General features: G+C 43.8%; 1 protein-coding gene across 5 annotated transcripts in view; it reads right to left on the reverse strand.

Annotated features, from left to right (window-relative positions):
• The window catches only part of LOC142092942 (lethal(3)malignant brain tumor-like protein 3), a 51,289-nt gene extending 33,583 nt beyond the window's left edge, over positions 1 to 17,706 (reverse strand). The window contains exons 1-2 of one of the 5 annotated variants that reach the window (XM_075173666.1): positions 17,587 to 17,688; positions 13,515 to 13,698 (exon numbers count right to left, since the gene is read on the reverse strand). In XM_075173666.1, the coding sequence (XP_075029767.1) occupies positions 13,515 to 13,623 (109 nt within the window). In that variant the 5' untranslated portion in view covers positions 13,624 to 13,698; positions 17,587 to 17,688. Of the gene's footprint in view, positions 1 to 13,514; positions 13,699 to 17,586 lie in introns of those variants that run through there. The other 4 variants (XM_075173668.1, XM_075173667.1, XM_075173670.1 and 1 more) reach the window with 4 other exon arrangements.
• Positions 17,707 to 17,782: the final 76 nt, after the last annotated feature.

Consider the following 17,782-nt stretch of genomic DNA (forward strand, 5'->3'; position numbering starts at 1 on the left):
GTTTACTTTCTCCTATGATTTGAGTTCTTCCTAATGCAAATTAATTTATGTTTAATATTTTAACAAAACACAACTACCGTGATACCCATTATCAGGCATCTGCACTATCCTGATGCATACTTTGCTCAAGTAACGTGACGTGCAAATTGTGCACAGGGGCTCCTACATATACGTCATTCCTGTTCTGCATTTAGTGGCACCATTTGTGTGCACTGGTTTGATCAATCCATTTTTTAATGCACCATTAAACACTTTAAAAGAAAAAAAGAAAAAACACACCACATTGCACAACCCAGAACGCTGAGATATGAGTCACTTTGCTTTTTGTTTAAAGCCATTTTCATAGTCTCCTTACCAGTACTTGTACTCATTCTGCTACGACGACTGACATTTTTCATTTATATTTGATTGCTCCCTATAGCCCAGTATGGATGTCAGATGGTGCTGGCTGGAATTGGGCAGATAGACTGCCTATGCACAGAGTGCATGCATGCCTGCTTGTATCACAACTTAAAGCCCTCTGCCATCAGGGACCAATGATTCCAGGCAGGGAAAAGACAAAACAGGGAAAACTTGCAAGAATCAAGAGTGCTTGAAGAGCTCTGCTCAATTAGAAGTCACACTGATCTATGGAATACCCCTGGACTAAAAGGGTGTGAAAAATTCTTAGTGCTGAGGTGTCCACATAAGAGTTGGTTCTTCACCTGATGGACTGACATCTCCTCAGCTCTCGCAGACGAGGAGATCAACCCACAATCAGCAGGAGCGTAAGTGAATCTGCAGAGCTTACAAAGAAATCCGAGATGAGAAAAGCCAGCAGGGAAGACAGGTACAAAGCCTTCGCACTCAAAAACAGAAATAGTTCCATCAAAATCCTGGGGAAAGCCAACTGGCAGACGCTTCTCCAGGCAGGCAACAAGAGGAGAGATCCTCCTCTTCCCAAAGAAATTCCCTCCATGGGGGTGTATGATTTCAGTGAGGTAGCCCTGCCTTGACTAGGGATCCTTACACAGACCTTGCACAGAGTTAACGCCCTTTCAGTTAGTGCACCAGGATGCACTGGTGATGGCGAAGACAATGAGACACTGAACAGGCTCCAGCTGCTGTCCTGTGGTGCCTCTGTGTCCCGAGCTAATTCTCAAGTCTCCTGCCACGACCGTAAAAGAAGATTTGTTTCGGTACAAGGCGTCAGGCAAAGCTATCAAGGGCTCCCTATGCCACAACCACATGCTGTCACGTTTAACCAAGAGCATCTTTAAAATATGACCTTACGCTGGATGGCTAATGGTACTCTTGGGATGAGAGCTCTTATCACTCACTCCCTAGCACTGGTCTCCATTAGTGCTCTCTGGAAGACACTCGGGCACATCTGCGAGGGAGCTCTACTGAAAGAGCGAGTAATTTAATCACAGGAAACTAGTGATTTACCAAAGTAAGTGAGGCTGGCCAGCTTAACCAGCCGAGTGGTCTGGAATGAAAGAGCTCAGAGGTTAACATACAAATATTCTTGTTTGAGCTACTGGTTTCTGGATAAACAGAGTAAGAACAGGTCTGCAAAGAACTGAGATATTTCTTGTCCATTACGTTGATATGCACGTCCAGTAACATGCTTGTATCATCCTGTTAAAACCCAGGTTTTCCCTAATTTCAATTACAGGAGCCTTGGAAACCTCAAAACTCTTATGGCTAATAGTGTAACTCTTGGCATGAGCGAGGTTAGAGGAGACTCTCAAGGATGTTCTTGTAAAGATAACACTACTGGGGATTCATCCTGAGCCAGGAATCCCAGGTTAGCACAGCACTGTGCCATCCATTCATGCTCCACACCGCGTAACGCACACAACCACAGAAAGGAATCACGCTGGAAGCTCCTGCCGCCCCCAAGAGTAGTCAGCTAAGGCACAGCTATACTAGTAAATCCAACAGTGCCAGCTCCTGCAACTCAGCCTCATGCATCTTTAGCACAGCCCCAGGGCACTTATGGCCTATGGCGTCTTCTGGCCAAGCAATTCCCAAGCAGGTTCAGGAGTTAGGATGGAGCTGAGACGTCGCCCAGTGGATGTGACCACTGTTTTGGGGGCTGAGAGTATTTAATAAGGTAGTATGACCAGGCCATTCTGGTCTCAAAGCCCCAAAACAGGCAGTTTAGTTTATTACAGACGGAGACTTAATTGCTGTCATGGCAAGTGCATCACCTGTGTTAAGGAGAAACATTGATGTCATTGCTGATCCACTACCCAGGAGAGAAGGGGCTCCAACTTCCCAGAATCACCAGTTAAAGAGATCCCAGGATGTAAGTTAAAACTCAGCGTGAGAGGGATGTTTGACTACACTAACAAACCTAGCCCGTTTATATAACCACCTTACCCCTTACCTTCCACAAAGGCGAGCACAATGCGTGCGCCAGGTACTGTTATGACTACGCAGTAATTACATTTACTCTAAACACTCCTAAAATATTTGAAATAAGACAGTGACTCACTCCACACACTGTGCCAGGGAGCACCACGCTATTGAAACACGCATTTCAGCTAGACCTGTTTCTGGAAGCTTTTCCAGAAACTGTATATTCTTTTCCGCAGCAAAAAGCTCACCTTCCAAATCAGTGCTAGAGGCAGCGGAAGCGTTGATAGCAGCAGGAGCAAAGCTGGTTGGGCTGGCATTTACTGCTGAGGCTGAAAGAGTTTTTATGGCTTCTGCTTCTACTTCAGTAATGATTTCTAGCAGTCCAAACTCATTTAAACGGAACTGCAGGTAACAGAAGAAAGCAAGCAAATGAGCAGTAGTAAAAGGGCTAGGAAGGGGGACAGGAAGGAATAGGATTCCCTGAGGAGCAACTAGGTATGGGACAAAAAGAAATGGCTGTATGTACATTAAAAAGCATTAAAAATAAGTAACAATAAAAGTGAGAAATACCCAACACAACTCTTCCTCAAAATGCCACCAACGGGCCCCAAAAAACCCCAACGATGCATTTTGCTGTCAACGCAAGAAAGCAACATTAATTCTACCCGCTTTGGATGTGCTCCCCTTATAAAACCCAGACCTCTGAAAAACACACCAGAATAAATACCCTCAGAAAAGCAGCTTAACCCAAAACTCTGCTCTGACAGTTCAAGTTCATCCAACAAAGCACAATTACATTTATTGCAGTTGTGACATACAGCAACTTCCCTAAAATCTCAGTGCAAGCAGGAATCACCCAGCTGTTGACAGAAAGGTCGCGTTCCAGTGGAGAACTTGTCCAATGCGTCCCCCAGCTGGTGCTGGCTGGGCTTTAAAGACCTCAGAGCACAGCAACAGCCAGGACTGCATAAATACAGCGAGCATCTGGAGCTGCAAGAGGCCAAGCAGTTCTCAACCCTTCTTCAATGACACTTGACAGTCTGGTGGGAAATGAACTTCCCAGAGGAGCAGAGGAATGCAGGGATAGGCAGAGGCAATACTGTCGAAGAACAGCAGAACTGAGAAATAACTAGCCTTTCTTCAATTGATAAGCTCGTCGCTGCACAGTACCACTTATTAGTTGAAAGCCCTGACCCAAAGACAGAGGGGAGAGTCTCTAGTCCAAACCAACTGTTTCGGAACAACCTAGAAATACACCCAACAGAAGCCACAGGCAGCGCAGGTGGGTAGGTGACATGCACCAGTACGGCCAGGAGTCACAGAGTCTGAGCTCCCAGTCCCAGCTCCCCCAAGTTTTGACCCTTAAGAAACCCCCCATCGGCTGCTGGGCTAGGTGACCCTCCTACGGAGGTTCTGCTAGCACACCCATCCTCTGTCCCAACACAGCACCTGCCTACCAACCCTGCACACACACTGCCTGTCCTACTACAGGCCAAGAGTAAATTCAGATGCAGAGGAAGAAAACCCCTCTAGACACTCAGTGAAGCGCCCACACCATGGGGTAGCTATGGAAAAGGAATGATATGTGGCAAACTTCAGAGATTCTCATCCTTTAAGCCTAAAAAATTTCTTAGGCTATGAAGGAACACTTCATTGGTCCAGAAAAAATTATTAAAGTATGCCAAAGAGTGTCAATGTGCATCTTTTATTGGTCCCGATCTGCAAAGGCAACTGAGCACAAATAAAAATTTTAAAAAATCACCTTTCTGATGAGCTCTAAAGATTACTCACTCCTTGATCTTCTTTACTGTCTGCAGTACAGAGCTACTGAACTCCAGAATGAAAGAGACAAGTCAAAGGTGGGCTGCATTTGCAAGCTCTGCTCCAAAGCTTTTATTCATAGCACTTTATTAGTTTGAGATCTTTTCTCAGCCATCCACTCTTCACTCAAACTTGCTAAACCCAGTTTAAAAGCATTTGCTTCACCTCTGAAGCAGGGCTCCTCATTGCACTGAGAAGCACTGTTCTTCCCCTGCTCCCACATGCTTCCTAGGCTCAGGATCCTGCCTCCAGCACCCTATCAAACCTTATACCAAATGTTCTTCCCCCTCCTGCCTCTTTTTGATCTGAAAATTGTATTTCTTAAAGCTTCAAAGATGCTGGACTTCCTTTTAAGAAGCTCACTTCTTCCTCTGCAGCCCTGAAGAGACAGAGCATCATTTTTATTTCATCAGGAAGGAAACAACCCATTTCAAAGAAATGATAATTCTAAGTGGACTAAGTTTGCTGCAGGAGACTGTCCGGTTTACAGAAAAAACCTATCACTTTCCCCAAAAGCCAGAAGAGCAGCAGCACAGTGGTGCAGATCCCAGGGGTTCCTTGCCATGGCTGATAAGGACAGCTCAGCATCATGAGCAGAAGGTCAGCAGAAGGAGCACCTCCAGAGCTCTACGTGCCATTAAGCAGCAGAGCGAGCGCGAAGCAGAGCTCGCAGCTGGAGGTGGGGAAGGGTGCCAATGTCACTTTTTTATTAGCAGATTAGTCTCTGGGGTAGAGACACTCCTGCATACAAATTAACAGTTCTGATTCAGCCCAAACCAGTGAAGACAGCAGGCTGTTACTTCCTCCTCTAATAATCTGATGGCGTACCTGCAGCCACATGAACTGCTGAAGCCCAGCCCAGGCCACAGAAAACATAAGTTTATGTTAGAAAAACAATGAGCATCTTTATTAACAGTCTCTGATCTGATGCTGAGGACTGGGATGATCCATGGAGGCAACCTCCAGTTCCATCCCGAGACTCTTCAAGGCAATATCCCTCATTCCTAAGTTCTGGAAATGCATAACTGTGCTACTATCAGGACTGCATCTTCCTTTACACAAAGGGTTTAATATAGCATGTTTGCTAATATGAAATCCACACAAACCCTCCAGAAACAATCTGTCCTTCCTGAGAATTTTTCTAAGGGAATTAAGAAAAAATATATTTCATTGTGCATGCAAGAACTGGAATGTAGCAGGGGGAAAAAAGATTAAACAGCAAAGGCAAAAGAAGTAAGTGTTTGGCATTTCTGCAGGGAAAAAAAAAAGCGTCTGGCATCTTAAGAATGAAGTGGCTTCCTGTGCAGCTAGTTATCATGTTCCAGCTAAACATTTCTACCCCACTCACTAACCATGGTACTCAGCGCTCTTATACTTGATCATCTAATATAAAACAATACAATATTATTTGGTGTCTTTCAGTCTAATAAATAACATGGTGCTTTGTTGATCCTCTACTATTACGAGGAATCAATAAAAGTGAAGCTGTTTCTGCAAAGAAACGTTACTGCTGTTTAAGAGAAAACCTGTGGCAACACACTGTTAAGTTCTTTTAAGAAGCAGAAGTATAATGTCTTTGATTAAATATAGGGCAAGAGTTAGGCCACTGCAAAATAATCATCCAGAGCACCTCCTAGGAAGTCAGTGGACCCCATTCCATGTCAGTTTTATGGGAGTGTAAACCACTGATCTCAAAATACTCCAAGCATGCAAGTTCATCCATGTTCTCCCCACATTTGCTGGCAGAAGCATTTTCTTTGTAGCCTAAGTGAGGTCTGACAGTCCATGTAGAAGACTTTTCTGCACAAAGGCAGAACGAGGAGGGGAGGAAGGGGAAGACTGTCAACACTTCCGGAAGGTGAGGGTCCTGATTCTGAATGCCTGATGTGATACCAACAATCTGATTTTTCAAAGCTCTCAAGTCCCTTCAGCTCCAATTTATTCACTCGAAATTGACTCCCCCCTGCCTCCGAGATTCAGAACTTGCAGCCTTGAGGGCAATATTACGTATTCATTTTCAGCCATCAGAGGTGCAATCGAACTGAAATAACCGTTGAAGGTAATTCGGGAAACAGTCAACAGACACTCACCCTCCTGCCCCCTCTAACACACAACACCATGTTTGTGACCGTCAGATCTTGGTTCTGATTTACACAAGCGCTGTATGCGTCACTATCATGAATACGTAAAATACAGACAGCTGTCAAGAGCTGCAAAAAAGAACCACTGATGTGAAAAGAACCGAAAGAATCAACCCCACAAATTGAGAAAATTTGTCTGTCTGAGAAAATGTCTTTCTCACGCTGGGCTGAAACTAACGGGATTTCTTGCCTGAGTACGTTGTATGGACATGACTGAGAATTAGGAAGATCAGGCCTATAACTTCTATCCGCAGAAAACAATTATTTAAAATACTTCCTGCCTTTAGAAATCAATTGAGCAAGAAATTAGAAGGGGAGAGGGAGTATCACCAGGCTTTCAGAAACATTACTAAAATTTCACCACTTCCTTGGTAATGCCAATCCCATTGTTTAAAACAAAATGTTTTCTCTGCAAACTTTTATTTGCAAACTGCAGAATATATTGCAAATATTTTGCACTGCCAAATGCATGGTGGCCATTCAAGTATTGTGTTCCTTTGTTTCTTACTTGTATGTTGCTACCAGGCAAGGTACCAATGCCGTCTTTCCAGTCTAAGGCATTCAATATATCGCAGTCTGCTGTCGGGATGCTGATGACTCTCTCCGAGACATTCTGTTCCATCTTTCTGCTTAGTCTTTGGGCTCTTTATTTAATTTTAAGAAAGAAAACTAGGGTGTGAAAACAAAACAAAACAAAACAAGAGGCACAGAATAAACAGGCCTGTTGCTTACATTTCACAAAGGGTTTTCAGAGCAATGCTAGTTTCAGAAGATGGGAAAAAATGTCAAACTTGCATTTTGCCCATGACACTTAAGTAAATATGAATAGAAAGTTAAGAGCGTTAAGTGTATGTGCAGTTTGAGGACAAAAAGATAAACCAGTAAGTTTTAACAGTTACTTGATTTGTATGAAGTTTTTGCCAATTACAGTTCACTGGCAAGATCCTGGATTAGTAGGATCTTTGGTCTGGATATTAGTAGTACCAGGATTTAAAATGACAGAAACACAAATACACAGGTGTATGCACAAACTCATATACTATATACAAGTGACAATCTGTACAACTCGGGGGGGAGCAGCAGCATCTAACAGCTGTTGCCAGCTCCCTCTATACTGCTATAATGCCAAGGCTCTATGCTAGAAATCCTATAAAGCTCTTAAAATGCTTAAGCTCCACATATTGCTTTCGCATCCCAGCAAATAAACTAACGGGTTCCATTAGAAGACTCGACTAAAAGCCATACTGCTATATGGGCCCCCCATATCCAACTACTCAACTATTTTTGTGGTAGACATTAACAAAACACTGATCATAAATTAACTGTACGTTCCTGCCCTTTAAACGTAACTTGAATATTTTCAATCTATGAACATAACTGCTTGCTTTAAAAAAAAAAAAAAAAAAAAAAAATTCACAACCTTCCCTTGAACTGGCAGCTCTACTAATTTTTCCAGTGTGAGCAAAACCACTGATGTTAAGTTCAAAAAAGCACAGCCCAACTGACAGCTCTAACCGCATTCCTGTGGGAATGGGTCAAAACTGCCCACGGCGGGGGTCTTCGCTCTGACATTTGAATGCTCCAGTTCAACAAGATCCCTCTGAGCTCTTAACTCAGAGGAGAAGCAGTCGTCATCCAAGGACCATGTGCTTGATCTGCCTTTGGCAGATGGTTTCTCTCCCTGAGCACGGGAAAGTGCCTTAAGATACATGGCCGGGACAGGCTTTTAACTGCCGAGCGCTTAAATTAGGGAAGGCAAACTCCACGCCTGATCTGAAGCCTTCCGCATGCTAGACCTTCTACCTACAGGTTGAGAGTCTAAGTTTAATTCAGCCAAAGGCAAAACCACAGATCCGATGTAGGACAATTTATGATATTTAAGCATTCCTGCAACTCTAATTCAAGCATCTTTATGATTATCTTAATTGGGTCAAAAGCAGGACAGACGTTTGCAAACTGTAATAGCAAATATCTTTGGGTATCACAATCTAATCCCTGTGGGGGGAGTTCCTCCTTCTTTTTTTTTTTCCCCCCACAATATAAAATTCCAGCTACTTACAATCCTGCATAATTGTGAAGATTGGCGGCATATAGGCTAGTCAGAATGAGTCAGGAAGGTGAAAACGGGAGCAAAATGGAGCAGCAGTCAAGCTGCAGAAGCCAGTGCAGCTTCTACCGGTTTTAACAGAACTGCAGGTGCGGAAGACGCGCAGCCCGTGTCCTTGGCTACGTACACAGAACACATCCGCATCAGCACCGCGTGCCACGGCTGTACGGAGATTTATGAATCGGACTGAAGAAGCCTTATGTAGGGTGGTATTGCACGACTGTAGCCAAAGGCCCGCCTTACATTAATATTTGATGTAGCCTTGTACGTCTATAAACACTTGTTTGCAGCCAATGTTTTGATGCCAGTTTCAGCAAGAGCAACACCATCACTTTTTAGAAGTTATTCTTTGCATTCAGGCTTTAAAAATAAAGAAGCTCGAACACCAAGACTATTTACAGAGCTCCCTCTGGGACGAGGGGCTTGGAAGATACATAGACAGAAGTAATTAAGTTGTAGAATTTATTTAAACCTGGGCCAGGAAAACTATAAAAAAATCACAATGTAGAAAATAATCTTGTACTAACCAGAGAAGACCTGATACAATAATGGGCCTTTTTAATCTCTATATTTTATAAATCTAGTAAAACTCCTAGAAAAATATAATAAAGAAATTACTTTTCTTATAATGCTCCCTATCAGTAAATCTACAATGAAACCAAGATAGTCCAATAAAGAGAAACAAACTGTGCAATTAAAGACAGCAGAAACTCACTTGAAACATTTTGAAGAGCCGTAGTCAAGCACGAACGTTCCCCATTTGTCCCTATTTGTGATTGCTTTTCATCTTTAACATTTTAAGACTCAGAAACATTAACGCAAAAGAAGATATAGCAAAACTAAGATGAGTCATTCAGTCCCAAGTCGCAGATTCAGATTTATGAAATGATAAATGACTACCACCCTGACAGAGATAATAGTTCATAATTAATATGCTACCACTCAGACCTCTGTGCGTTATCTTCAGATAGGGAATCCATAGGCAGAGGAGGTCAGAAATGCTCAGGTTGTGATCTCGTTTCTGCCACTGAACCACAGTGCAGCCTTGGGAAACTGCTTCATCATTACTGTAGAAAACCAGCTTTGGCTTTTAACATCCATCTTGCCTTAGTTAGGAGAGAAAAAAAAAAGGAAGAAAAAAGGCGCAAGTTCATACAAACAAATAAAAGCGTGAAGGCTAAATGGGGGTTCACTGTATTTCTCTATACACCATCAGACCTAATGGGAAAAGAAACATTTCAACAGAAATCCCATTTCAGATGGTGCCAGGTGGATTTCCAATCACATGAGGATTTCAGTGTCTTTATATGAGGGTAAATATGAGAAACACAACAGTGCAATAAACCCAAAGCCTGTAAATCAAGTAACAACACTGAAGTTTGCAGCCCTTCTGGCTAAGCCTCCACATACCAGGAGGCAAAATTCCATTCGAGAAGCAGCTGGCATCAAGAAAACCATCTGATACTGGGCTGTTCTGGGAATAACCAACTTACAAATCACCTTTCTTCCCCAAAACTGAATGGGAAACCTAGCAAAGCTGGCCATTTAATTCAGTGTAATATATATGCACTCAAAGCGAGCTGGCATTCAGAGCTCTGTGCATCCCCAGTTTCTTGTAAGATTTGGCAGCAGTGTCTAACACCCAACGCATTAGATCTGCCAGTCACTTTTATGACGTTAGTGGAGAACTGAATTGCAATTTAAACAGAAACAAAAAAAAAATTTCATGAGTTCTCGCAGGGCACAACTAATCTGGTCTCAGGAACTGCTCTGAACACTTACCCGTTCAGACACAAAAATCATTTCCCTGTCCTTTGCTATGATGATGACTGATGATACTTTACTTGCCCATCAAAAGCTATTACTCACCTCGGGCAAGTAATATTTTGCAAGGGTGAACTAATACCATTACCAAAAAAACCAGCCTCACCTCCAGGAACCTCATCAGTCAGGGATTGAAATGAACTTTCAGAGCCTGCAATGGAACCGTACCAACGCCTCAAGAGAAAGTGTTAGTAGCCACCGGCAAGCATTAACAGTGTGAAGAAGATCTAAGTGCTTTCACTATGTCCGTGAAGGGGGACAAAAAAAAAAAAGATAAAATTCAGAACTGAGGAATCCCAGGCTCCACCCATCGTACTTCCTACTAATTTTTGTTTCTCACGAAAACAGAAAAATTGTAACTACAAAACAAGGAAAATACTGCTCTGAAAGATTAGAGGTGGGAGATGGTGTAGGAAAGGAGAGGGATGGCTTGGGCTTGCAGCATGGGCTGGAACGGAGAAGCAGCGAACACTTTCTGTCTTAGCTCTCCTGCAAGACTGCTAAGATAAACTACTTTGGTTTTCGGGAGTTTGCCATGTTCGTTTGTACAATACAGCCCTTCCAAGGTTACCCGAAGTACACATTAATGTACAGATTATGCTTAGGTGTTATTGTGCTGAGAGACAAATAAACAGGCACCATGGCAATGCGACTTAAATCAATTTATAAGATCAGACAGCAATATTCTGAGTTTACTTTAAACCCAGCCGCTGATCCTAGCACTAAGCCCAAATCAGCATTGTAGCTCAAAAGCTGTTGTGTCAAAAATGCACACACATGCACATATTTATTTCAGCTGCCGAAAGAAAAGCACCCACACAGGCTGTGGCTGCTCCCTACGTGAACGCACTTTCTGCAAAGCGCCCATTTTACACACAAACCCATTCCCTGCCCAGCTGACACGCCAGCCAGCTTTCCCCACGGAGCACGCTGAAAAGCAAGCGTGCGGCAAGTCAGCGGCAGCACGTCTGATTGCGAAGGCCGAGAGCGGCACTGCCTCACTTCTAGTCTAACTTCTCCCACGTGTGATCATACTCACTTTGCTACCTTTCTCTTTAGTTAGGTGACATCGTGAAGCCAGCAAGGAAGCAGCCTTTCTCCTCTCCCTTCTGCTGCAGGAGCTGAACAAGGCACTCAGTGCTACGCTGGAGAGCATTTCGACCTCTTCCTGATAGAAGGCGAGGGACGCAACAGAAGGTACAAAATCTACTTCATGTCCACAGAGTTAATGCTTTCTGTTTGTTTACTGAAAGCGAGGAACAGAAGCACATCTTAACTTCATTTTTATAGCTTTCATAAGAAGGGTTTGGTGCCAAGCTCCTCACCTCCTGCTCCTGAAGAACGGTGGCTCTGGGGAAGGCACCCGGCCACTGACAAAGCCCTGTGCAAACCTAACACTCAGTGGGCTCAGCCAGGAGGCCCAGGGACGTCTCCTCGAGGCCTGAGACCGTGACACTGCCAATGCCACTCTCCGGGAACCACCTGTAACCACTATCACACTTGGACACACTCATGAATTTCACCCGATGCCACACAGAAATCATACACCGTAAAAACTGTTACGTTCAGAAGCAGCTCTGCAGGAGCGACCCAAAGCACTCCCTAGCAAGACACTGGAACTTCTGCCATTTCTAAATCTGACCCAAACTCTGCAACAACAGATGCAAGACATAAATACTTCCCATCACTCATAATCAGAACTATTTTCACTCAAAACTTAATGACCTGTGAGGAAGCTGTAAGATTTGTGATTCAAGATAAAGTCAATTTTGTGACAACATAAAAATTGCAGTGCTGGGGGGAAAAAAGTGATTCTTCTAATGGAAAACTAAAAGTTCAGTCACACCACTTACATGTTTAACTAAGACACAAAGAATTAATTTTGCAATAAAACATGCTCTTATAGTGGAAGCAGTTAATGAAAACAATCAAGAGGAGCGCGCCATTACCATAACATTTTGTTGTCCTCCAACATTTATGACATCTGTAACGGCTGCATGTTGGGTGTAGGCTCCCAGATAGATGTTTTAAAGGGATGTAAAATCTCTGCACTAGTTGTTTGCTTCTATTCTGAAGCCACTTTACTACATTGTACTTTTCTGAATACTTATAATTTTCTGGGGAATATTTGGTTATCTCAGCTCCAAATGATTGGTGATAAGGGGACTAGTATTAAACTCCAGAACTACCATTATCTACTCCACAAGTTTTTCATGTGTCATACTGACACCAATAGCAATTGTTCCACCTTCAATAATGCATGTCAAGTATTTCAAAAGAAAAAAAGTGCCCGGAATTGACAAAGCAAACTTAAAAAATACAAGTAAGTGTAGACATGTCTTTCAGATCCATCTGATGCTGAAGTCAAGAGGCAGAACCAGCCAGAGTGCCCATATTCTGTGTACATAATTGTGCAACAAAAATTGCAAAACAGATTTTTCTTCTGGTATTTGTTTTCTAAATAGCTTGGTAGAGTATGCAGTCAAATTGTTATTTGCAGATTTAGCATTACTACAGAATGAAGGAATTAAAGTAAAATGTGGCACAAATGGCCATATAAAAATATCCAAACTTCTTTCAGTTAAGCATCATGTGCCGCCTTTGTGTTAAATACAATGAGAAATTGCAAAAATACTGTCCCTGTTGCAGAAAAGGTTAGGTCAAAAATGAATCTTCTTAGAAAACCATCTGAGTCTGAAAAGTTAAGTGTTTAGTCAAGGAACTAATTAAACAAAAACCTAGAGAAGTACTTTTTCAGATAATATGAAAAAAAGCACAGTTTGCACACATACATAAGTCATTTTCCATCCCTCCTTTCCCATCCGAAGTTTCAGCAAGTACAGATGGATTGATACCAGAGTCATGAAACGTGAGCAGGGGAAGAAAATGTGCAAATTTCATGAGCATTATTGCTGTTATTGATCCAACAATGCAGTTAACTATATGCTTAGTCCTATTTGATTTTCTAAAGGATTTTGTGCACGCCTCGGAGCTTCACTGAGAGCGTCTATGCAAGTGCCCAGAATCCCACACTTTCTTCACTTTGACTACATCACCCAACTTTTCACCTTGAAAAGTTATAACCCAAATTTCCAGCTAACTCTTTAAAAAAAAAAAAAAAGAGAAAAAAGCCTCACCCACAATCCACACAGAAGTACCAACATTTTCCAAATGCAATTTATAAACATCTTGTGATCTATCAAACAAGGATAAACAAATGATACCTTGGGCTCTGATATCCCTGTATCACCTTTAGTACAGTAAGAGTTACAAACCAGAGTTGAGACGCTGTTTTTCTCCAACAACCCAGTACCGTCCCCGATCTTGCCATGCCTGCTCTCTCAACTGAGCGAGCAAGGGCAGCCGCAGGCCCTCCCCAGGCATTTCGGAGGCAGTTCCTTCTCAGCACCCCTTCTGTAGCCAAGGGTGACCCGCTGGAAGTACAGAAAGCTGCACCTGCTTTCAAGACAAGTGAAGGACAATGAGCAGGTAAGGGCCTTGCACTGTTTGAACTAAATAAATTTTAAAAAATACACCTTTATGGGACTGATCTTTTTCCTATGTATTTACTTTATTTAAAAAAAACCAAACTTAAGTCCTATGCTAGCTCATTCGAAAGGCTACATTATGCCAAACGTACATATATTCCGCCCCCGAAGTGGACGTAGCTCCAGCACCAACGGGGAAACCGGAGCTCAGGCTCCCGTGCATGGGAGCGGACAGGACAGAGCTCAGGCTCCCGGGTCCTGCGCCACGCTGCCATCCCTCTCTAGCCATAGATATCCTCCGAGCACAGCACAGGGAAGAAAGCATCTTCTCCTAAGAGCCACGACAAGGGCACGTGAGTTTAGCATTAACAAGGGAAGTGAAGGCTGAAGCTTCTGCAGCTCACCCTGTAAATTCACTGCAGCCATTTTCTCCCTGCTCCAGCGTTCTCACCGTTCACGTTCCAGCTTCTGCGGACACCATAAAGTAGCATGGAGACCAAATACAAGGAAGCAGTCAAAGAAACCAAACAACAACCCAACAAACTATGTGCAAAGAGAAAAGAAAGGGTCACACAAAGACATGGAGCAGCAGGAATGCAAGAAGCGCCGCCATGCACTAATGGAAAAGCCATTCTGATGCAGGTCGGAAGACACAGCATACCCCTGCAAGCCTTCCAAAACTCCTGTCTCCACCAACCCCACCACAAAGAGACAGATGACTTTTAACAGCGGTGACTATTTCCATGCCTGGGATCGTCTGATGTGCCAACAGGACCTCAGCTCTGCACCGCCCTGCTGCCAGCCAAACAGCAACACGCGAGGAGGCTTTGATCTGCCTCACACCAGTCAAGAATGAACGCTGCTGCTGCTTATGTTCAGGTTTCTTGCTTAAATCACATATTTTGTTTGGTTTAAAAGCTGCAGCATAATAGGGTTATCAAAACAAATCCTGTGTGGTTCATGAACACAGCTTCTACCTCTGCTTAGATCTACCATGCTTTTATCCCATCATTTAGCTGGGTTCAATCAGAAATTAAAAAAAAAAAACAAAAACAGGAGATGAGCTAAAAGATGCTAAACCTAGTAATAAAACATCCGTTCCTTGGAGGTGAAGTATTTTGCCAATAAGTTGAACCATCCTCTGGAAAGAAATCTGCCAAATTTAGCAAAGCACATCTGCACGCATACCTCACCTGTGGAGCACAGTTAGTGCTAATTAGGAAGGACGGGGTTTGGTAGGATCTCTGTTTGCTTCGACTGCTAATTGATTCCACGTGTCGGAGCTTTCAGCTGCCAGGCTTCATTAACAAGTAAACATTTGGTCAATTTTCCCCCCAGTCTCTGATCTAATTTTTCAACCCACTGTGCTACCTTCTTCCCTCTCCTCTACCTCAAGACAACACACTGCTGGAGGGCTTGAGAAAAGGCTGAAACAGATTCAAAATTATAAACTACAGGAGAGAGGGAACAGTGTTTGTCTGGGGAAGAAGAACTGACATTGCAACTCAGGAACTACCTTGTTATTCCGCAGAAAGACTATTAAGGTCCAGAGCAACTGCCGCTGTGGTTCAGTCTGGTTTTGACCCAGTTTAACTATGTTTTCCTGATGTTCAAATTGTGCAATTCTGATAATGGGACTTAGGCCTCCAAAACCCCTTCCTGCGCAGAGGTGAGGCACGGCCCAGCACAGGAAGGCTGAACAGATGACGCTCCACACCTCCATCCATGTCTCCATCACCACCCTGGGAGAATCTGATCTCATTACCCATCTTCAGGCTTGCAGCCCGCTACACTTCTCACCTCTTGAAAAATACCCGCGTTCATATGGAAAAGGACAAGGGGGTTATATTGAGGCTTTACTCTCAAATTCACATCCCCCCCGCCAGTGGAATATATCCTCATACCTAGAAGCGTTTAGACTAAAAGCTTTGCATGAAGATAGAAGTGAGATAAGGGAGAGCCAGACCTTCTGCTGCAGATAAACCAACACAATTTTAAGCCAACCGTTATAAAGTAAAAATGCAGATGCTGTTTTAAGTAAATTCTAGATGCTACTCTTCATAATCAGTCTAAAGACCCATGCTCCCGCTACTGCCTTAAAATTCCATTCTTAAAATAAAGAACTGGTGGTAAAAAGTGTGGACAAACAGCATGGCTGAGGCAAAGAAAACACACCCTTGGGCCATGAGAAGTCAGTTGGTCAGGAATCGTCTGCAGAGCACATCTGTTTGTAACCACTCACCCTACTGCAACTTACTTATTATGGCAATAAAAACCACAAAGGCAAGATAAATTAACTCTGGCCGAGAAAAATGGAACTGGCCCTGCACAATCTGCCCAGTAGTTGTACCCAGTTGTACTCGGCAGCTCAAATTCAGGCTCTATTTCCACCTCTGTACTCACGACGAATTACAATTTATTTCACACGCATTCAGCCTTAATGGGATTATTTGCAATATAAGGTGCAATAAATTTTAGGCCAAAACTAGAGCACAGAGGCCAAAAATGTCCTTCGTTTTAATTGCATCTGTAATTACTTTATAAGACTACAATCCAGCAAACTACCCCGGGGACTCTTTACTAATTATTATTACATATCTTACACTGACAAGTAGAAACCCTCACTGAGGAAAAGACTGTCCCCACCCTCAAAAATATATAATCTAAATAGATGGGACAAGGAAGAGCGGGGAAGCAAAACACTGATGCTAACAAGACCATCTTGGGCTGTTGTTAATTGCTGCCTGCAAGAAGAGTTTGCAGCACCAAGCACCCATTTTCTCTCCTTTTACTTCTGTTTTGTTACATAACCAGACATGAACCAGAGAGGTCTTATGCAATTTGGCACAAAAGATCAGAGCTCTTCATCTCTTAATCCTAATTACAGACCAACTTGCGTATGTTTTTGTTTCTTTTTTTTTAAGCTTATCTGGGTGATATTTGAATAAATTACAGTAAATGTTTTCATATTAAAAATCTAATCCAATTCCTTGCGGCACCAAGCGTCAATAAAACTGTCCTAATCCCTTTCTTCTTAACACCAAACTTCATTAAGATTGTCCATACCGATCTTTACCCAGAGCAGTGGTCAATACTTTTAAAGTATTATATTTATCCCTCTATTTATCTGGCACTGGCCTTCCCTCTGTTCATAAAATCTTGACATCATTAGTTCAAATCTTTGAATTTGCTGTCAGAAAGTTTGATGTTGTTTTTTTTCCCTCGTAAAAATCTCTATTTTCAAACTTAAATCTTTCTGGTCTTGGATAAGTCTCCAAGATCTCTTTCTATTGCATTGTATTTATATATTTTTTAATATTTTTGAGTTTTCATGCTCCCAAGAAGTTTCTGCTGGAGCTGGGACCAGGGCTGGATAACCCTGATTTTCTCAACCACCTCTTATGGACCCATTAGAAACAGGCAAAAAACCACCCCTGAAACTGTAAATATTTTATAATTTTGCTCTGTAGCCTATGAACAACTTAAACTCGTCTTCTGAACGCGTCCTTAGCTGAGCTTTACAGCGGACTGTCCCCTTTATAGTGGTTTAAAACACACTTTCCGCACCCAACTGGGAGCTTTACCCTGAGGGAAACCCGGAGGGGGCTTCCTCAGCACCCAGCGGGGAGGAGACCCCCCGAGAGGGGCCCGTCCTCGCCGGGGGTCGAGCTGTGACGGGGCGCGGGGCTGCCCCTCACCCCAGAGGCGCCATTTCCCCTCACAGCCCCCGGGGCCGAGACGGGCCGGGCTCCGCCACGGCGAAGCGGCCCGGCCCGTCTCGGCCCCGCCGCCCCCCGCCACAAGATGGCGGCCGGCGGCTTCCCGCGCTCCCGCCGTCCCCCCCGCCGCCCCCACTCACCCCGGCCCGGCCGCCCGGTGCCTCTCTCGCGTACCGGGTCTTTTTCTCTTTAACTCCGGCAACAATTAGTGCCCCGGCCGTCCCGCGGGAGGGCGGAGCGCATGCGCGGCGGTCCCGCTCCACGCCGGTCCCGGCCACGGCCCCGGCCGAGGCGGCGCTGGGGGCAGGGCGGGCCGGGGAACGGGGATGGGGATGG

Source organism: Calonectris borealis, chromosome 25 (genome assembly GCF_964195595.1).
Source record: "Calonectris borealis chromosome 25, bCalBor7.hap1.2, whole genome shotgun sequence".
In the NCBI taxonomy this organism is placed as follows: Eukaryota; Metazoa; Chordata; class Aves; order Procellariiformes; family Procellariidae; genus Calonectris; species Calonectris borealis.